Source organism: Rhincodon typus, chromosome 14 (assembly GCF_021869965.1).
Source record: "Rhincodon typus isolate 14 chromosome 14, sRhiTyp1.1, whole genome shotgun sequence".
Taxonomy (NCBI): Eukaryota; Metazoa; Chordata; class Chondrichthyes; order Orectolobiformes; family Rhincodontidae; genus Rhincodon; species Rhincodon typus.
The window spans coordinates 78,885-101,718 of record NC_063345.1 but is presented as its reverse complement, the minus strand read 5'-3'; the positions used below and the strand labels follow the sequence as shown (position 1 = coordinate 101,718).

The 22,834-nt window shown below is 40.9% G+C and overlaps 1 protein-coding gene across 1 annotated transcript in view; it reads left to right on the top strand.

Annotated features, from left to right (window-relative positions):
* The window catches only part of gpc4 (glypican 4), a 97,192-nt gene that overhangs the window by 71,414 nt on the left and 2,944 nt on the right, over nt 1-22,834 (top strand). Inside the window, exon 7 of the mRNA XM_048605431.1 lies at nt 4,629-4,804. Within this exon, the coding sequence (XP_048461388.1) occupies nt 4,629-4,804 (176 nt within the window). The remainder of the gene's footprint in view (nt 1-4,628; nt 4,805-22,834) is intronic.

Here is a 22,834-nt window from a genome sequence, read left to right as displayed (position 1 = left end):
ACTGCAATCAAGAACTTAACTTTTATGGAAGGCTTATCCTTTTCCATAACTTTTTTAAGACTAATAGAATTATGATCACTTGCCCTGCCTTATTTTCCCAGAGAAGGTCAAGTTTTGTTCCTTCTGTAGCAGGAGCACTTAGATATTGATAAAGAAAATTTTCTTGAACACATTTAACAATTTCTCACCATCCAAACCTTTAACACTGTGGCAGTCCCAGTCAATGTTTGGAAAACTAAAATCCCCACTACTACAACCCTATCATTCTTACATATATCTGAGATCTTTCTGCATATTTACTCCTCGATTTCCTTCTGACTACTGGGGGGGTGCATATCGTACAATTATACCAATTTTTTTTTTACTTTACAGACCAATGAAACATTTATAATCAGTTCTGTGAACAGCCAGTCTTTGACAGGGTCTTCCATTCTACAGGAATCCCATCTAATCCTGTGCCTTTTCCATTCTTCTTATGTCTAATGGCGGCTTCAACTTCTACCATGTTGCGATGAGTCCAAGATCATTTACTGTTTTAGCAAAGATTTGTAGCTCGGGTTGTGGTTGGAGTTGTTGGTTGGTTTGCCGAGCTGACTGGTTTTCATGCAAACGTTTCATCTCACTTCTAGGTGACATCTTCAGTGCTGCCTAGGCTCCGTTGAAGTGCTGTTTTTCTGGTCCATTTTGAATTTATATGGTCCGGTCTGTTATGGTGGGTAGTTCAGTATCCAATTTTGCTCTGTTGCGGTATGTAGATGGGGTCTGCTTCAACATGTTTGTTTATGGTACCAGTAGCTGAAAACCAGGCTTCCAGGAATTCTCGTGCTTGTCTTTGTTTTGCTTGTCCCAGTACTGTTACATTGTCCCGGTTAAACTGATGTCCTCCTTTGTCGGAGTGAATAGAAACGCGGGAGAGTTGATTGTTCTGTTTTGCTGTGAGTTGGTGTTTGTGTATCCTGGTGGCGAGTTACCTGCCCGTCTGCTCTATGTATTGCGTCTCACAGTTGTTGCATATCATATATCATATTTGACCTGCTCATTGTGGGTATGGGGTCTTTCGTCTTTAAGCGTAGCTGGTGAAGTATGGCTGTTGGTTCGTGTGCTATTATTATTTCAAGAGGTTGCAGGAGTCTTGTAGTCAGTTCCAATATGTTTCTAATACAGTGTAAGGTGGCCAGTGTGTTGGGGCATACTGTGTCTTCTTGGTGTTGTTTATTTGCCAGGCATCAGCAGGTGAAGCTGTTAAGATATCCATTGTTTGTAAAGAGAACATATAGGTGTTCCTCTTCGTTTTTGTGTAGCTCCAAAGTGTTGCAGTGTGTTATTGCTCAATTAAACAGAGTCTTGACACAGCTGTATTTGTGGACGGAGGGGTGGTTATTGTTGTAATTCAGAATTTGGTCTGTGTGTGTGGTCTTTCTGTATACATTGGTAAGGAATTCACCATTGTTCATTTGTTCCACCATCACGTCTAGAAATGGGAGTTGATTGTTGTTCTCCTCTTCCCTGGTGAACTTGATCCCAGTGAATATGCTGTTAATACGATAGTGTGTTTCTTCTAACTTTGCTTGTTTAAAGAGCACGAAAGTATCATCCACATACCTGACCCATAGTTTAGGCTGGATCTGGGGAAGGGCTGTGCGTTCAAGTGTTTGCATAGCTACTTCTGACCCGAGATGGGTGAACCCATGGGTGTCCCATTAATTTGTTCACATACCTGGCCATTGAAGACAAAGTGCATGGTAAGGCATAGGTCTAGTAATTTCAGCATCTTGTCCTTGCTGATGGTTTCATTGGAGGTCTGTGTTTTCGGATTGTCTTGTAATTGGGTCAGAGTCTCCTTTGCTAGTGTGATGTCGACAGAGGATAAATTCAGAACAAAATTGAACAACAGTGCTTCAATGGAGGCTAGACAGCACTGAAGATGTCACCTAGAAGGGGGATGAGACGTTTGCACGAAAACCAGTCAGCTCAGTGAACCAACCAACAACTCCAGTCAAAGATCATCCAAACATGTCCTCATTGATGATTGCATTGCAGTTTAGAAATTCTTTGAAGTGTCTTCTCCATTGAAAGTAGATATTTTACCTATCTCTCAAAGCTGTTCCATCCTTACTACATACTGGTTTGAGGCCAAGTGTGTAGGGTCTGTATATTGCTTTAGTGGCACAAAAGAAACCTGAGTGCCTTTCTTATCAGCAAGGAGTTGCAACTTACTTGGCTTTCTCAGTCTGCCATTAGTTCTTGATTTCCCTAGTTCTTTGTTGTAATTCTGTCTTTTCTGTTTGCTGAGATCTCCGCCTTGATTCATTGGTAATATTGTTTTGCTGGGAACAGAGAGCTTTCCTCCTCTTGACTATGAGGTCTTCGATTATGTCATCAAGGGTATAAAATGAGGGGGCAGTTGGACAAAGCCACAGAGCTAGCTGCTATCCGCCAGTGCTAATGGCGCTCAGCTCTCGAGAGAATCGCTGCCTCTCACAGCCTCCTGTATGTCTTCAAGAATGCACCATTTAAATAACAATGGTACTAAAGGCACAGCTAGTCAACATTCCTGACAGAGTGATCGATGGAAAAGGCGCAGAACATTCCGGAAGACACAACCTAGCTGTTTTTTCGAGACAGTAAATTCTAAGTGGGACATATGTTTATTGGAACAACATACCATTAGAATTTTGTAGTCCGGAGTAGTGAGTAGTTAGCAGTTAGAAGGGAATTATTGTTTGTTAATTTGTTCACTGGTCAAGTTAGAAAAATAAGTTGTTACTTGTTGAGTTTAAAGTGAGTATGAGGGATTTGTTTCATTTAACCACTTGAAGTTGCTGAAAAGCAGATTACACCACTTTTCATAGTCATTTTATAGATTGAGGCGAGGTGCTCCTCGTTCAGGTATTTTGGTTTTAGTTCTCAGAGATGGGTCAACCTCCACTTTATAAAAGATTGGGGGCTCGACGTCCAGGATTTGGACAGGTTTGAACAGATTTAGGGTATGAAAGGTTCCAGCAGATTTAAACAGACTTGGGGACTAGTGTCCTCAATCTTGAAAATAAAACTTAAGTGAGAAGAGGAAAATCTGTTTAATTTCAGTTGCTTGTTGTTGGGGTTAAATCAGAAGTGGGGAAATGGCTCTTAACATTGCCCTAGAACCAAGAGGTTCTAGGGTCGAAGATGCATCCCAAATTTGCGAAGAAAGCTTAGAATGACAGATAAAGGTGACACGTGTAGAATTAGCAAACAGGCTAAAATTGTGTTTAACTAGAGATAATAAGAAAGCTGAAATTGTGACGGAGTTAGCCAAACATTTAGGTATATCCAGAGAAACAGTCAAGTGCAGTAGAGTTTTAAGAAAAAAATAAATTGCAAATGAGACAATTGCAGTTAGAAGATAAAGGGAAAGAAGAGTCCTGGCTGAGGAAAAGGAAAGGACAGCTGAAGAGAAAGAAAGGGAAAGAATGTTTAAGTTGGAAAAGATGAAGTTGGAACTTGAAGCAAAAAGCCTTCAAATGATAGAAGTAGAAGTAAAAGTACAAGATAGAATTGATGATGAGCAAACTTATTGCAGCCAATAGCCTGGTAGGGATATATACAAATATGCCCAAACATTACCAAATTCTCATTTCCTTTGAGAAATTGGCTAAACAGATGAACTGGCCATAGACTGTGTAGCTAATGTCAATTAAGACCAAGTTGGTAGGCAGGGCTAGTGAGGCTAGGTTGTGTCAGGAAAATATGAAGAAGCAAAACAGGCTATTTAGAGCCTACGAATTAGAACAGGAAGCATATAGACAATGGTTCAGGAATGTAAGAAAGGAACCAGGTCAGACTTGTATTGAGTTTGAAAGAATTAAACAGAGCAACTTCGATAGATGGATGACAGAATTAAAGATGGAAAAGACATATGAGGCTCTTAGAGACATTATTTTGCTGGAGGAGTTTAAAAACTCACTTCCAGAAGTGATAAAATCTCCTGTTGAGGAACAGAAAGTTAAAACCGTGAGAAGAGCTGCAGAGATGGCAGATGTCCATAAACCTGGGTCTCTGGATTACTAGTCCAGTGAAGTTACCACTATATCACCACCTCCCCTTTTGGTGATATTCACTTTGCCGTAGGTACAGTGTGCCATTACTGATGCAGACTATGAATCTCTCCTGATCTCAGTGCAGTCTATTATTTGCAAAATCTCTCTCTCTTCTCCTCTTTTTCACTCTCACTCTCTTGCTCTGCATAGATTGGGAGAAGTAATGACCTAGTGGTATTATCGCTGAAGTGTTAATCCAGAGATCCAGGTAATGTTCTGGGGGCTAAGGTTCAAATCCCGCCATAGCAGATAGTGACATCTGAATTCAATAAAAATCTGGAATTAGAACTCTAATGATGACCATGAATCTGTTGTCGATTGTTGGAAAAACCCACCTGGTTCACTATCAGCCTCTAGAAAAGGAAATTGCCATCCTCACCTAGTTTAGCGTCAATGTGACTCCAGACCCACCGCAATGTGGTTGATTCTTAACTGCCCTCTGAGCAATGAGGCATGGGCAATAAATGCAGGCCTAGACAGCAACACCCTTATTCTGTGAATGAATAAAAAAAAATTCAGCGTAAATAGATTATTTATTATTTTTCTCAGGTACACATTTGCTGTAATGGGTAATGGCCTAGCCAGTCAGCTTGACAATCCAGATGTAAAAGTAGATATCACCAAACCAGATATGATGATTCGTCGGCAGATAATGGCCCTCCGGACAATGACTAGTAAAGTGAAGAATGCTTATGATGGAAATGATGTAACCTTCCGTGATACAAGTGAGTAGTTTTTTGCACTAAGAACAACCCTTTTTCTATTGTTGAATTATTTTGTGGTTGAACATTAAGGAGCTTTTGTTTGTGAGGTTGGGATGTTGCAGCAACATGAAGAATTTTATTGGCCCATTAGGCTTTCATATTCTCCATTGGAACTGTTCTGCTGAGGAATCACTGGACTGGAAACATTAACTCTCTTTCTTCCCAAAGATGTGCCAGACTTGTTAAACTTGAAAGGGCCAGAAAAGATTTACAAGGATGTTGCCGAGATTGGAGTTTTTGAGCTATAGGGAAAGGCTAAATAGGCTGGGGCTTTTTTCCTTGGAGCATTGGAGGCTGAGGGGTGACCTTATAGAGGTCTATAAAAGTGTGAGGGCCATGGATAGGGTGAATAGCCAAGGTGTTTTTCCCGGGGTAGGGTAGAGTCCAAAACTGGAGGGCATGGGTTTAAGGTGAGAGGGGAAAGAGATAAAAGGGAATATTGGGGCAACTTTTTCGTGCCGAGCGTGGTGCGTATGTGGAACGAGCTATTAGAGGAGGTAGTGGAGGCGGGTATAATCACAACATTTAAAATGCATCTGGATGGGTACATGAATTGGAGGGGTTTGGAGAGATATGGGCCAAGTGCTGGTAAATGGGACTAGATCACTTTAGGATTTGTGGTCGTTGCAGATGGGATGGACTGAAGGGTCTGTTTCTATGCTGTGTTACTGTATGTCTGCTGAGTTTCATCAGCAATTTCTATTTTTTAGATCTCCAGCAACCACAGTTCTTTGTTTTATATTATTGCATTCTCATTGTTTGATGTTAATGATAAGACTGTTAGTTCAGGTGTTCAGGCATGCTGCTGTACAAGTCTTTCATCAGTTACCTGCCACTACGTTGCATAATTTTTGGCTTTGAGCTGAATAAATGACAATTGTGCCAGGCAATGACCACCTCCTTTTGACCTTCAATGGCATTACCATTGTTGAACCACCCACCATCAACTAAACTAGACCGTCCATATAAACACTTTGTCAAGAAGACCAACTCAGTGGCTGGGAATTCTGTAGTCAGTTACTGACCTCTGGACTTCCCAAAGCTTGTCTGTCACTTGTCCATAAGTTAGAAGTCAGAAATGTGTTGGAGTATTCGTCACTTATCTGGATAAAGGCAGCTCCCACAACACCAAGCAGCTCAAAGTTACCTGCCTGATCAGCATCCCACCACCAGCTTGATCTCCACAACTTGTGCAGAATGGGAACAGTGTAGTCTGTGTATGAAGTGTATTGCAGCACCCTTCTTAGGCCTGTTTGGCAACATCTTCCATACCCATGGTCACAACCCTATAGAAGTATAACAGCACTAGATACTTGGGACACCATTACCTGCTAGTTCTATCTAAGTCACATACTGTCCTGACTTGGAACAGTATCGCCACTCCTTGCTTCAACATCAAAGGGAGAAAAATCATTGAATACAAAATGCTTTGTTTCAGTTCATACTGTTTCACCAGAAACTCTTCAAGATTTTATGAAGAAAATATCAAAGTATGCAATCAGTTGATGTAACACACGTTTTTCATTGTATTTTCCAGGTTTTTGTTTGTTTTCATACTCCTGTTATTTCTACCGTTAGAAAATAAATCAGTGTAAAGTGTCCAAATGCTGCAATCCTTGTGATGCTCAGTGAGCATTCTATGTCTGCTCAAGAAACTAATTGCATGCAGCAAGCTATACAACCCCTGCTCCAGATTTTGAGGACTGCAGTTTGCACATAATCATCAATTGATTCACTGGAGAATTAACTATCATATGAAGGCACAACCAAAATGTATTTAAAAAGCAACTGTGGCTAATTAACTTACTTTGAAATTGAATTGAGGCATTTGACAAGATGTCATGGGACCTTAAAGGAGAATGTAAATACTTTAGACAGCCAATTACACCCAGTGCATATAAAACATAGTTTTCATGTCGAGAGAGTTACTGGGTGTCGATGAGGTGGGCTGAGATCCTGTGCAGAAAGGTACTGTGCATAGCTTCTGGAAATGTGATTTTCATGGTGCCAGAATTGGTAAGGATACATTGGATGTGTAGTTACAGTGCTAAATTAACATTTAATAATGAAAATGAGGAAATGGCTGAGGTGCTGGACAAGTTTTTTTTTGGTCAGTTTTCACAGTGAAAGACACAAATAGCATGCCAATAATTGATGGCAAGGCAAGGACCTAGAAACAGTCATTATCATTAATGAGGTAGTGTTGGGCAAGCTAATGGGACTAAAGGTAGACAAGTCTCCTGGCCCTGATGGAATGAATCCCAGGGTACTAAAAGAGACGGTGGGGGAATTGGCTTACACACTCATGGTAACTTACCAAATTCGTTGGACTCTGGGGCGGTTCCAGCAGATTAGAAAACAGCAAATGCGATGCCACTGTTTAAAACAGGAGGTAGAGAAAAGGTGCATATAGACCCATTAGCTTAACTTCTGTACTGAGGAAAATACTTGAATCTATAATCAAGGAAGAAATACTGAGACATCTGGATAGAAATTGTCCCATCGGGCAGATGCAGCATGGGTTCATGAGAGGCAGGTCACGTTTAACTAATTTACTGGAATTCTTTGAGGACATCACTAGCACTGTGGTCAACAGGGAACAGGTGAATATGATGTATCTGGATTTCCAGAGGCATTTGACAAGGTGCTGCACAAAAGGCTGCTGCATAAGACGAAGGGGCATGGCATTATGGGTATTGTATTATCATGGATAGAGGATTGGTTAACTAATAGAAAGCAGAGAGTGGGGATAAGTAAATATTTTTCTGGTTGGTGATCAGTGGTTAGTGGTGTGCCTCGGGGATCAGTATTGGGACTGCAATTGTTTACTATTCATGTGGATGATTCAGAGTTGGGAACCAGGTGTAGTGTGTCAAAGTTTGCAGATGACACTAAAATGAGTGGTAGAGCAAATTGAGCAGAGGTCACTGAAAGTTTACAGAGGGATATAGATAGGTTAAGTGAGTGGGCAGGGATCTGGCAGATGGAGTACCATGTTGATAAATGTGAGGTCATCCATTTTGGTAGAAATAACAGCAAAATAGACTGTTATTTAAATGGTGAAAAAATTGCAGCATGCTGTGGTGCAGAGGGACCTGGGTGTCCTTGTGCACGAATCACAACAAGTTGGTTTGAAGGTGCAGCAGGTAATTAAGGCAAATGGAATTCTGTCTTTTGTTGCTAGAGGGCTGGACTTGAAAAGCAGGGAGGTTATGCTGCAGCTGTATGGGGTGCTGGTGAGGCCACACCTGGAGTACTGTGTACAGTTTTGGTCTCCTTACTTGAGGGAGGATGTACTGGCACTGGAGGGGGTGCAGAGGAGGTTCACTAGGTTGATTCTGGAATTGACAGGGTTGACTTATGAGGAGGGATAGAGTAGACTGGGACTATACTCATTGAAATTTAGAAGAATGGAGGGGAGTATCGTATCGAAACTTAAAGAAATATGAAGGGAAGAGGTAAGGTACATACAGGGAGGTTGTTTCCACTGGCAGGTGAAAGAAGGACTGAGGCTCTGAAAGCTTGTGTTATCAAATAAACCTGTTGGACTATAACCTGGTGTCGTGATTTGTGACCAGGTGAAACTAGAACTAGGGTGCAGAGCTTCAAAATAATGGGGAGCAGATTTAGGACTGAGTTAAGGAGGAACTTCTTCACCTAAAAGGTTGTGAATCTGTGGAATTCCCTGCCCAGGGAACCTCGTTAAATGTTTTCAAGGCAAAGCTAGATTTTTGAACACTATAGGATTTAAAGGTCACTGTGAGCAGGTGGGTAAGTGGAGCTGAGTCCACAAAAGATCAGCCATGATCTTACTGAATGGTGGAGCAGTCTCGATGTGCCAGATGGACTACTGCTCCTAGGTCTTATGTTCTTGCATAGCTAGAAGCTCAAAAATTGAACTCTGGAAGGTTTGGATAATCTAATAACAATTATGGTCAAAATTTATAAGAAAGGCAATATATTAAATTCATACTAGACCTGGTCAGGTCGACATATTTAGGAAGCCAGACGGTTACATAGAAACATAGAAAATAGGTGTAGGAGTAGGCCATTCGGCCCTTTGAGCCTGCACCACTATTCAATATGATTGTGGCTGATCATGCAATCTCAGTATCCCACTCCTGCTTTCTCTCCATATCCCTTGATCACTTTAGCTGCAAGGGCCACACCCAGCTCCATCTTAAATATATCTAACCAACTGGCCCCGACAGCTTTCTACGGTAGAGAATTCCACAGGTTCACAACTCTGAGTGAAGAGATGTTCCCTCATCTCAGTCCTGAATGGCTTACCCCCATTCTGAGACTGTGACCCCTAGTTCTGGACTTCCCCCAACATCAGAAACATGCTTCTCACATCTAGTCCCAACAGGATTTTATGTTTCTGAGATTCGTGCCCTCCTCCCTCATTCTTCTAAATTCAGTGAGTACAAGCCCAGTTATTCTATTGACGTGCATATAATGCGATTTAATAGGTCAAAAACAAAATTGAAAAAAATTATATTCAGAAATTCCAAACTCAGTATTTGTATTTAAAATATTGCACTATGCTAAAGTTTTGAACATAGACTCCTAGTATTAACTGGAATGAGATTTTCATAAAGAAGCACATTTTCTGAACAGTTAAACCATTTTCTGGGAAAACGCTCATTCTCCAGAGGCTTTTATGACTCAAATGGGACCTTCAACAGTAGCACAAAGAATGGAGTATTCAGTGTTTGTGGCAATGTGAGACTGCCCAGCTCTATGATTCTACACATGTGACAGGAGCTGAGGAGCAATAACATGGGGGAGCATTTTGGGAGTAGTGACCATAATACTGAGAGTTTGAAGAGAGTCATGGATAGGGATAACAGCAGTCCTCAGGTGAAGGTACTAAACTGGGGGAAGATGAACTACAACAATATTAGCAGGAACTGGAGAGTTTTGATTGAGGGTGGCTACTTGAGGGTAAATCTACATTAGATATGTTGGGAGTATTTCAAATGGCAGTTAAGAGTTCAGGAGAGGCACATTCCTGTGAGAATGTGGGATAGGTATGGCAAGTTACGTGAACCTTGGGTGACCAGCAATATTATGACCTTGGTCAGAGGTGAGGTCGCAGAGGACTGGAGAATTGCCAGTATTGTCCCATTGCTTAAGAAGGGTAGCAGGGATAATCCGGAAATTACAGGCTTCTGAGTCTCCCATCAGTAGTAGGGAAATTATTGGAAAAGATTCTCCAGAAAAGATCTGCACGCATTTGGAAGCAAATGGACTTATTAGTGATAGACAGCACGGTTTTATGCGGGAGAGGTCGTGCCTCACTAACTCGATCTAGTGTTTTGAGGACGTGACGAAGATGATTGAGGGAAAATTAGTTGATGTCTACATGGACTTCAGTAAAGCCTTTGACAAGGTCCCTCATGGCGGACTGGTACAATAGGTGAAGTCACATGGTATCAGGGGTGAGTGGCAAGATGGATATACAACTGGCTTAGACATAAGAGACACAGGGTAGCTGTGGAAGGATGCTTTTTGGAATGGAGGGTTGAGACTAGTGAGGGTGTTCCATAGGGTCAGTGCTGGGACCTTTGCTGTTCATGATCTACATACATGATTTGGAGGAAAATGTAGCTGGTCTAGTTCATAAGTTTGCAGACAAAACAAAGATTGGTGGATTTTCAGATAGTAAGGAGGTTTGTCGGAGGATACAGCAGGATATGGATCAGTTTGAGGCGTGGGCAGAAAAATGGGAAATGGAGTTTAATCCAGACAAATGTGAGTTAATGCATTTTGGAAGGTCAAGTACAGTTGGAAATTATACAGTGAATGGCAGAACCCTTAGGAGTACTGATGTGCAGAGGGATCTGGGTGTGCAGGTCAACAGATCGTTGAAGGTGGCAGCGCAGGTAGATAAGGCAGTAAAAAAGGCCTATGGCATGCTTGCCTTCATTGGAAAGGGTAATGAGTACAAGGATAGACAAGTTGTGCTTCAGCTTTCTAGAACTTTAGTTAGGCCACATAAAAATGGAAAGAACTACAGATGCTGTAAATCAGGAACAAAAACAAGGTTAATGGAAAAGCTCAGCCGGTCTGGCAGCATCTGTGAAGGAAAAAGAGAATTAACATTTTGGGTCCGGTGACCCTTCCTCAGAACCAATGGTGGCTGGAAAAATATCAGTTTATATGCAGAAAAAAGGGAGGGGGATGGGGTAGGGAGTAAATGATAGGATAGAGCCGAAAGAGAGGGAAGAGCAGTTGGACAGACAAAGGAGTTGATAACGATCCAGCTGGGAGGGTGAATCGTTGTTAATGGGGACTATTCGTGACTAGTACTGGAATATTGTGTACAGTTCTGGTCACTACACTACCAGAAGGATGTGGATATTTTGGAAGGGGTACAGAAAAGATTTACCAGGATGTTGCCTGGTATGGGTGATTTTAGCTATGAAGAGAGGTTGACTAGACTGGGTTTGTTTTCACTGGAACAGAGGAGGTTGAGGGAAGACCTACAGAAGTTTATAAAATTGTGAAAGGCGTGGATACAGTGGAAAGTATGAGGCATTTTCCCAGGGTGAAGGGGTCCATTACTAGGGGACACAGGTTCAAGGTGCTGGGGGTGGGGGAGGTGGTTGGAGGGTCTAGATTAAAAAAGATGTGCCAGGCAAGTTTTTCACACAAAGGGTGGCGAGTGCCTGGAACGTGTTGCCTGAGGTGGTGGTGGAAGCAGACACAATAGCCTCATTCAGGAAGCACCTGAATGAATACGTGAATAGGAAGGGAATAGAGGGATACGGATCTTGTAAGTGAAGACAGTTTTAGTATGGAAGAGCAATATGTGTTGGCACAGGCTTGGAGGGCCGAAGGGCCTGTTCCTGTGCTGTGTTGTTCTTTGTTTTTTGTTCTAACAAAATAATGAAGCCCCCAGAAATACCCAGGGAATGGTGAACATGTATATTTGGTGTCTTATTGCAATGAATCATTTTTTGAAAACAGACCTGGCACACCAGATTCAGAAGGAATATGGTGATGCTGATAAAGCAGAGAGGATTGTATCAGATATGAAGAACTTTTCACATTTAATTTTGAAGAGTTGATGCAAGTCCAGTGTGTGGATTGGATTAGATTAAATGTAACCCAGATTTTTAAGTAATAAAGAACAAAGTAAGGTTAAGGAATTTGAGAGTTCTATCTGCTTCAGTTTTGAGGATGACAACATAAGACCAAAAGATTTGGGGCAGAAGTAGGCCCCCTTCACACGTCACTCTGTCACTCGGTGATATTTTGGCTGATCTGATAATCCTAAACTTTACCTTCCTGCCTTTTCCCCATTACCTTTGAATGCCTTATTGATTAAAAATATATTTGAATATATTTAAAAATCCAACCTCAATAGCCCTGTTGCAAAGTTGGATAGAGTACTTGTGGACTGGGAGGCAGAAAGTTGGAATTTGGTGTTTTTAAAATGCTAGGGGGGAAAGCATTGCATGGTCCCTTTAAAAGATCATGTGCTTTTTCTGTGCTTAGAGATTTAAAATGGCTATCTGTGAGCCGAAGCTTGAAAGTTTGCAAGTTGATAGAGCACCTGAATTGAAATATTTGTATCAAAAGGCCGTAAGTGTTAGCAGGCCAAGCAGCAGTTTTTTTTAACCACAACAACAGGCTTTTGAATTTAGCCAATCAATTTTAACCAGGTACTCAGATACCAGCAACCTATTAAATTTAAGTCTGATGGTTTTGACAACATAAGACCAATCCTATTGTAAATAATATTGATATGTAATCAATGGTATAAAAAGAAGGGGGCAATTGCACAAGGACCACAGAGCTAGCTGCCATCCATCCAAGCTAATAGCCCTCAGTTCTCGAGAGAATCGCTGGCTCTCGGACTCTCCTCCACGTCTTAGAGTAAGCGCCATCTAAGTAACAATGGTACCAACTGCACAGCCAGTTAATTTTCCTGAGTGAAGAATTGTCATTGTCAGAGAAGGCATTCCTGACAGAAGATTCGATGGAGAAGGCATAGAACATTTCAGAAAACATGTAACCTAGCTGTAATTTCAAGAGACCTAGTTCTTTGTTTATATATATAAGTGGGACTTATATTTATTGGAACAGCATACCATTAAAATCTTGCTTTATTCGGGAGTAGTTAGAAGGGGTTTATTCTGTTTGTTAATGGTTTAGTTAATTTGTTTACTGTTAGAGTTACATAAATTGTTGTTGATTTTTAAAGTGAGTGCCAGGGATTTATTTTATTTAACCACGAGACGTGGCTGATAAGCAGGTTACACTGTTTTTCACATTCCTTTTACAGATTATAGGACAAGGTGCTCCTTTGTGGCTGTTTCGGTTTTAGTTCTTAGAGCGGGGTCAACTTCTGCTTTAAAACAGGCACTCTGAAGTAAAGATTTCCACAGAATCACTATATTCTGTAGAGAAATTTCCCTTCACCTCTGTCTTCCATGTACAACACTTCCCTCTGAGACTATGTCCTCAGAATCTACAATCAATCACAAGGGGAAATAAATCTAATCTGCTAAGTCCCTGAAGAACATTGTATGGTTCAATAGGGTTGCTTCTCATTTCCTCTAAATTACAATGACTACAGACCCAACCTAGAGGCAACTTTATAGGAGTTTATAAAATAATGAGAGGTATGGATAGAGTTAACAGTAGTATTCATCCCCCTAGGACGAGGGATTTCAAGACTAAGGGATGCATTTTTAAGGTGAGAGGAGAGAGATTTAAAAAATACATGAGTGACAAATTTTTTACAGAGAGGGTGGTTCGCATGTGGATGAACTTCCTGAGGAAGTGGTGGATGTGGGTACAATTACAACATTTAAAAGAGATTTGGATAAGTGCATGAACAGGAAAGGTTTGGAGGGACATGGGCCAGGAGCAGACAGGTAGGACTAGTTTAGTTTGGGATTACATTTGGTATTGACTGGTTGGACCAAATGGTCTGTTCTTCATGTTGTATGATTCTATGACTATGACTCTTCTCATTTAATAGTCCCTCCTTGCCCAGGATTAAGTCAGCTGAAGTTACTCGAGTGGTGATTCTGTGAAGTAGCTGTGGTAAACCACTTTATCAATACAAACAGCATCAAATGAAATAAGTGATGTGCCTTTACAGTGTGGATATTTTAAAAGTGAAAATCAGTGATCCATATAAAGGTTGCTTGAAGGGTTAGTAAAATGACTTATCTGATAAATACTCCTGATTATAGGAAGAAGAATCAGTTATGTCACACACCCGCTGGAAAGATATTATCGTCTGGAAGAGGAGAAGGAGGAGCATGTATGTCAGGTGCTAAGAAAGTGGAAAATAATGGCAATCATAAGAGTGAGGTAGAAGGAGGAGTATACGGTTCTCAAGGTGAACCTCCTACAATTCGACGAGTGAATGCAGAAATACTTGGACAGTTAGACGCTATGTTCTCATATTTAAAGAAAGGACAATGGGAGCAACTTGTAAGACTACTGAGAAAGTGTGAGGTAATCTGAAGATACACCTGGATGTATTACATTAGCTAGACTTAATGTGGATGAGAGTTGGGACTGATAAAACAACATCTTTATTGGATCAACCAAGTAAAACAAGACAAGGTGAAAATATATTCAGTACATGCTAAAGAACCACTGGATTGGACCCAGTCAAAGTAGCTGGAGTTCACTTATAGTGTTGGTTCCTAAACTGAATGGATCAGCTAGACCTTGTATAGAATATATAAAGCTGAATGTGGTCACAAAAACAGATTTGGAATCAATTCCATGATTGGAAGATTATGTTTATAGGGCTGGCAGTGCCTTATTCCTTTCTCATATTGATCTACTGAAGGAGTACTGGCAATTACCATTAACATCAAGGGTTAAAGAAATTTCTGATTTTGTTACATCAGATAGATTATACCAATGTTGGGGCATACCATTTGGGATTAAAAACTGCCCCAGCTGCATTTCAGAGGCTTATGAATCTAGTCAAAGTTTGAGTTTATAATTGTAAAGTCACACTTGAAGCTTGTAAGACAAGTCGAAGACAGGTTTAAGTAATTAGTTGGTTGGTTTAGTGATAAAATTTAATCAAAAGTGGTTGCAAAATCAAGAGTGACTTACTTACGATATGTGGTTGGACAAGGACAAGTGTTGTCAAAGATAGCAAACGTGAAGACAGTAGACGAACTCCTGACTCTTAAGACTGAACCCGAAATCACGAGGTTTTCATGAACGTATGGATTTTTTTCAGAATCGTTTGTGTAAATTCCATATAATAGATTGCTACAATAGCAGTACAAACTTGTTTAAAGAAACAAGCAAAAGTGGTATGCTCAGCAGAATACTTAGCAGCAGTTGAGAAGCTGAAGGCAATATTAATAAATGAACTAGTGTTGGCCACCCCTGATTCTTCCAGATCTTTCAGAATGGCAATGGATGCTAGCGATTTGGAGAGGAACGCTGTCTTTTTGCAGGATGAGCGAGGAATAGAGAAGCCAGTGGGGTGCTTCTGTAAGAAACTAAACCAGTATCACAAGAAGCACTCTATTGTAGAAAATGAGACTTTGGGATGGCTGTTAGCTGCTCAGAGCTTTGAATTCTATAATAGAACATAGAACAGGCCCTTCGGCCCACTGTGTTGTGCCGAACTTTTACCCTAATCCTAAGGTCTACCTAACCTCCACCCCTACCTTATACTATCATCCATATGCCTATCTAATAGCCGCTTAAATGCCCCTAATGAGGCCGACTCCACTACCTGCTCCGGCAATGCATTCCATGCCCCTACCACTCTGAGTAAAGAACCTACCTCTGATGTCTCCCTGATACCTACCTCCTTTCACTTTAAAACTATGTCCCCTCGTAATAGCTACCTCCACCCTAGGAAAAAGTGTCTGGCTGTCTACTCTATCTATACCTCTGATCATTTTGTACACCTCTATCAAATCACCTCTCCTTCTTCGTCGTTCTAAAGAGAAAAGCCCTAGCTCTTTCAACCTTTCCTCATAAGACCTTCCCTCCATTCCAGGCAACATCCTAGTAAATCTCCTCTGCACCTTTTCCAACGCTTCCACATCTTTCCTGTAATGAGGTGACCAGATCTGGACACAATACTCCAGATGTGGCCGAACCAGGCTTTTGTATAGCGGGATCATAACTTCACGGCTCTTGAACTCAATCCCTCTATTCATGAAAGCTAACACACCATACGCCTTCCTAACAACTCTATCCACCTGGGTGGCAGCTTTCAGGGAACTGTGAACATGAACCCCAAGATCCCTCTGCTCGTCCACACTGCCAAGAATCTCTCCGTTAACCCTGTATTCTGCTTTCAAGTTTGTCCTTCCAGAATGAATCACCTCACACTTTTCAGGGTTAAACTCCATCTGCCACTTCTCAGGCCAGCTCTGCATCCTATCAATGTCCCTTTGTTATCTAGAACAGCCCTCCACACTGTCCACAACGCGACCCACCTTCGTATCATCCGTGAACTTACTGATCCACCCTTCCACTCCTTCATCCAAATCACTTACAAAAATCACAAATAGAAGAGGACCCAGAAGAGATCCTTGTGGTACAACACTTGTAACTGAAAAAATAATCTGACATAGTAAGATCATAATCCACTATCCTTCATTAGAAAGTTACAAAATTGGAATTCCAGACTCTTCAGATGGAATTTTTTATTGTAACCCATTCATGTGAACAAAAACAGAAATTGCTGGAAAAGCTCAGCAGATCTGGCAACATCTGTGGAGAGAAATCCGAGTTAGTGTTTTGGGTCGAGTGACCCTTTGTCAGAATGCCTTTCATGTAAAAATTGTTCACATTAATGGGACAAATGATATAATTGTGAATACATTATCCTGAATGTAAATGATAGAATAGGGTAACATTTAAGAAATTCTAAGACTGTGAATGTTTATATAAACAGAATGACTGGATGTAGGCCATGTTTTGTTTTGTGTATTGCATGTTTATAATGAAACACATTTTTTAAAATAACATTGAATTTCGTTAAGATCCAAGTAATTTATTTTTGCCTCGCTCACTCAAACCTGTGGACTGCAGTGGGAAAAGGGATTGACCACGCTGCTGCAAAATTCCACAGCATAGAATTCCATATTTTTTTTCCTGTATTCATTTGTGGGAAATGGGCATCTCTGGTGGGCCAGCATTTCTTGCCCATCCCTAGTTGCCTGTATCTATTGTGAACCATGTTTTGTGGCTACAGGATGATCATGATCCGTGGAGTTATTTCCAAGTGAAGCTGTTTAATTCTCAACTAACTGACCAAATTAGAACTGGAAATAAGTGATAAGATAGTCATAGAGTCATACAGCATAGAAAAGGCCCTTCGGCCCATTGAGTCTACACCGTCATAACTGCCACTAAAGGCATGCTAATCCCAATTTCTGCACTTGTTCCACATCCTTGAATGTTATGATATTTCAAGTGCTCATCCAAATATGTTTTTAAAAGATTATAAGGTTTCCGATCTCCAGTGCCTTCCTAGTCAGTTCATTCCAGATTCCCATTACCCTGAGTGAAAAATCCCCTCTGAACCACCCCCTTATGCTAAATCTTTGCCTTCTCATGATTGACCCTTCAACCAAGGGAAACGGCTGCTCTCTCTATTCACCCTGTCCATACCCCCCACAATCTTTACACCTCAATCATGTCCTTGCTAAGTTTTCTCTATGCTGATGTTGTGCTTGTTTAGTGTAGTGAAAAGAATGGAAAATATGTGCAGCAGTAGGCCATTTGGCCATTTATCCCTGAGTCCGTTCACCATTTAAGGTGATCATTACAGATCATCCCACTCCGTACTCTGTTCCTGCTTTCTGTCCATACCCTTTGATTTCTTCAGACCTCTGAACTGTATTGAACTCCTTCAAACCATTTAATGTTTCGGCCTCGACTGCTTTCTGTGGCAGAGAATTCCACAGGCTTTTCTCTCTGTTGGTAAAGAAATTTTTATCATCTCAGTCCAACTTGGCCTGCCCCATATCCTTAGACAGTGATCTTTGGTTCTGGATTCCTTGGTCATCGGAGACATCCTGCATTTACCCTGTATAGTCATATTAGAATTTTATAGATTTTTATGATATCCTCCCTCATTCTTCTAAATTCCAGTGAATATAGTCCTAACTGATCCAATATCTCTTCACATATCAGTCCTGCCATCCTAGGAATCAGTCTGGTAAACCTTTGTTGCATTCCTTCCATAGTTAAAACATCCTTCCTCAGATAAGGAGACCGAAACTGCACACAATATTCCAGGTGTTGTCTCAGCAAGGCCCTGTACAGTTGTAGCAAGACATCCCTGCTCCTAAAGTGAGATGATTCAAGTACGAAAGCCAACATACTATTTGTTGTATTCATTTTATGTTGTATTTGTTGGGTTCTGAGGAAGGGTCACCGGACCCGAAATGTGAACTCTGTTTTTTCCTTCACGGATGCTGGCAGACCTGCTGAGCTTTTCCAGCAACTTTGTTTTTGTTCTTGATTTATAGCATCCACAGTTCTTTTGGTTTTTATACCATTTGTTGCACCTGCGTGCTTATTTTCACTGACTGGTGTATTAAAGCACCCAGGTCTTGTTGCACCTCCCACTTTCTCTATCACCATTCAGATAATAACCTGCATTTCTGTTTCTGGTACAAAAGTAAATGACCTAGCTTTTATCTACATTACACTTCATCTTGCAGTCACTCAGTAAAAGACCCTTCTTTCTTACTCGTGGTTTCCTGTCCCTCCTTTCTTACTCGTGGTTTCCTGTCCCTCCTGCAAGTTCCGCTCCATGCCACTCACCATCCTGAGTTGGAAATTTACATCTGTATCTTCACTGTTGCTGGGTTAAAATCCTGGAATTTCCTAACAGTATTGTGGGTCTACGTGCAGCACTTGGACTGCAGTGGTTCAAAAAGATAGCTCACCACCACCTTCTCAAGGTGAGCTAGGGATGGGCAATAAATGTTGTTCCAGTCAGCAATGCCCACATTCCACAAGTGAATTAAAAAATGTGCCATGCATTTGCCATTCACTCAACTGGTCTGCATCCTTCTCACAGGTCACCCTTCCACCCACCTTTGTGTTGTTTGCAAACTTGGGGATATTACATTTAGTTCCCTCATCTAAATCATTAACATATACTGTGGCTGGGGTTGGAACACTGATTCCTGCATTACCCCACTAGTTAATGCCTGTTACTGCAGAAAAAGATCCTTTTTTTTTTTATTCTTTGTTTTCTGTCTGCCGACTAGTTCTCCATTCATGTCAGTATGCTTCCCTGGCTTTAATCATACATACTAATCTCTTATTGGACACTTTATCAAAAGGCTTCTATAGCTACATCCACTGGCTACCCCTTATCAATTCTACTAGTTACATCCTCAAAAAAAAAAGGTTCCCGTTCGTATTTCCATGCTGACTCTGTGCGATCTTGTCACTGTTTTCCAAGTGCTCTGCTATTAAATTTTTTATAATAGACTCTAGCATTTTCCCCACTACTGATGTCTGGCTAACTGGTCTACAATTACTTGATTTCTGTGTACTTCCAAATTTTATTAGTGAGGTTACATTAGCTACTCTCCAATCCATAGGAATTGTTTGAGTCTGTAGAATCTTGAAAGATGCATCCACTGTTTCTCAGGCTACTTAGTGAAGTACTTAATCCTATCAATTTCTCCAACACTGTTCCTCCACATTTTTGGAATGTTATTGGTATCTTCCCTTGTGAAGACTGAACAGAAGTATGTACTTAATTGGTCTGCCATTTCTTTGTTCTCTTTGTAATTTCCCCAGTTTCTGACTGAAAGGGACCTCTTCACATAACTATAGAATCTTTTACAATTAGATTTTTTGCCCTTTGCAAGCTTACTCTCACACTCTATTTTCCTTCTCTTAATCCCTCCCTCCTCCTTTGCTGAAGTCTAAATTGTTCCCAATCCTCAGGTCTGCTGCTTTCTTGGCAAATTTGTATACCCCTTCCTTGAATCTAATTCTATCCCAAATTTCTCATTAGCCATGAACAAAAACAAAGCTGCTGGCAAAGCTCAGATAACAAGGTGTAGAGCTGGATGAACACAGCAGGCCAAGCAGCATCAGAGCAGCAGGAAAGCTGATATTTCAGGCTTCTCTGCTGCTTTCTTGCTCCTCTGATGCTGCTTGGCCTGCTCTGTTCATCCAGCTCTACACCTTGTTATCTCAGATTCTCCAGCATCTGCAGTTCCTACTATCTGCTGGAAAAGCTCAGCAGGTTTTCTCACAAACCATGGTCCAGCCACCTTTCCAATTTTATTTTTGTGCCAGAGAGGAATGAACAGTCGTTGCAATTCATCCATGTGCTGTTTAAATGTTTGCCATTGTCTATCTGCCATCATCCCTTCTGTTTTAAGATGAGAGGGGAAAGATTTAAAAAGGGACCGAAGGAGCAACTTTTTCACGCAGAGAGTGATGCATGTATGAAATGAGCTGCCAGAAGAAGTAGGAGAGGTTGGTACAATTACAACATAGAAAAGGCATCTGGATGGGTATATGAATAGAAAGGGTTTAAAGGGATATGGGCCAAATGCTGGCAAATGGGACTGGATTAATTTCGGGTATCTGGTTGGCATGGAAGAGTTGGGTCGAGGGTATTTTTCCATGCTGTACTGCTCTATGACTCGAAGTACATTCCCCATTTTATCATAGCCATCTCCCACCTTGTATGCTTGTAGTTTCCTTTGTTTAGATTAAGGACTATAGTCTAAGAATAAACTACATCACTGTGCATCTTAGTGAAGAATTTCATCATTGTATGGCCACTCTTCTCCAAAGTGCCTCACACAGCTAGAGTGCCAATTGTGCCTTTCTCATTAGATGTTCTCTAGTTGGTTTCTCAACTTATTGATCCAGAAAATGATCTTATATACATTCTCGGAATTCCTCCTCCACATGCCTTTCCTGATTTGATTTGCCAAATCTATATACAGATTAAAGACACCCAAAATTACAGCTGTGAACTGTGACTTTTGAATTGAGAAATCAGAAACATTTTCCAAGTGAATTAGTCACTCTATAATACTTCAGAGCTAGCGGAAGACAACTGAACACCAAAGGCCTGGCTAGCCAAAGACTAATCATCGCAAGACTAGAATTGGGAAACACAGACCACTGAACTGACTTTCCAGTTTATTCTACCTCCACCAATAATCTATTTTTCTGTTTGTGTATGTTTGTATGTAAATGGAGTTTGTAAGGGGATTCGAGTTTCAGTTAATCGTGTTATCTGCCTGTAATATTTTTATTTTTTGCTGTAGTCTAATTATTTATGGCTAATTTTAGTTCAGTTTTTTTATTCATTAATGGGATGAGGGCTTTGCTGGCGAGGCAACATTTATTGCCCATCCCTAATTGCCCAGAGGGCAGTTGAGAGTCCATCACATGGCTGTCACATGTAGGCCAGACCAGTAAGGATGGAAATTTCCTTCCCTAAAGGACGTTAGTGAACCAGGTGGGTTTTTCCGACAATGGATTCATGGTCATCATTAGATTCTTAATTCCAGATACTTTATTGGATTAAAATTCCACCATCTGGCATGGCAGGATTCGAACCTGGGTCTCCAGAATGTTATCTGGATCTCTGGATTAACAGTCCAGCGGTAATACCACTAGGCCATCGCCTCCCTGCATAGTACAATAATAGTCCATGCTTTTTTATCAAACTTGGTCTGAGAGTCAGGTAAGTTGGGGTACTGTGTGTAGCTTTTTTTTAAAAGAAACCTTAACATTTGGTATGCCTCCGAGAATAGTGAGGATTTACAGTGCACTACCCAGTGGGTTGTAACACGTGGAAAGAGGAACTGAATTTCTCAGACGAGGTAGGAGTAATTGTCTTTTACATCAAAACAACATTTGAGTGAGTGTCATATCTAGCTAAATGGAAATCAGTTGGTATTGGGGAAAAATTCTCAACTGACTAGAATTGTACCGAGTATAAATAGAGATGATTATGGTTGTTGGAGGCCAATAATTTCAGTTCCAGTGCATTGCATCTTCAGGATAGTGTCCTAGATCCAACTATCTGTTATTGCTTCATTAATGACCTGCTGTCCATCATAAGGTCAGAAGTAGGAATCTTCGCTGCTGATTACACGTTTGTGATTCCTCCGATACTGAAGCAGACCTGGTCTATGTGCAGTAAGACCTAGGAACATGAGTAGGACATTCAGCCTGTCGGGGCTGCTTAGCCATGATTTACTATAACCATGGCTAGTCGAACACTTCAGTGCCTTTACAGATACTATACCCATATTTCTGCACGTAATTGATTAATCAAAAATTTATCAGCCTGCACTTTAAATATACCAAGAGACTTCGTCAGCACTTTGGTACAGAGTATTCCAAAGACTCATCACGCTCTGTGTAAAGAAATTCTATTTATCTCGGTCCGAATTGGCAAGCCTCTTATTTTTAAATTGTGCCTCCTGGTTCTAGATTCCTCCAAACAGGAAACATCTTAACTGCATCTACCCTGTGTTGAGACCTTCATTTATTTTCTCTCATTTTTGGTTTGGAGCTGAGAATTGAAGGTGATTTTTCGACTATGAACAGCAGCTTCTTTAAAAAAAAAAAGAAACAACAAATAATCTGATATTTGCTGTGAGGTCAAGCCCGGAAATTAATTTGAAGAAGACTCCTACTGGACTTTCTTCCCCATCCATCAATGTGGACAGATTTGCTGAGTTTCTCCAGCCTTTTTGCTTCTTGTTTCAGATATCCAGCATCCACAATATTTTGCTTTTGTCCCTTTTAAGTGTTTTGTAGGTGTCAATGAAGTCACATTTCATTCTTTGAAACCACAGAGGTCTACATCACGGAAAAACACCCTTCAACCCATTTGGACTGCAGCTCTCAAAGACAAGGACCTGTAAGGTTCTTGAGTAGATATGTAGCTCGGGTTGTGGATGTTGTGATTGGTTGGCTTGCTGAGCTGGTTCGTTGTTCCACAGACATTTCATTTCAGCA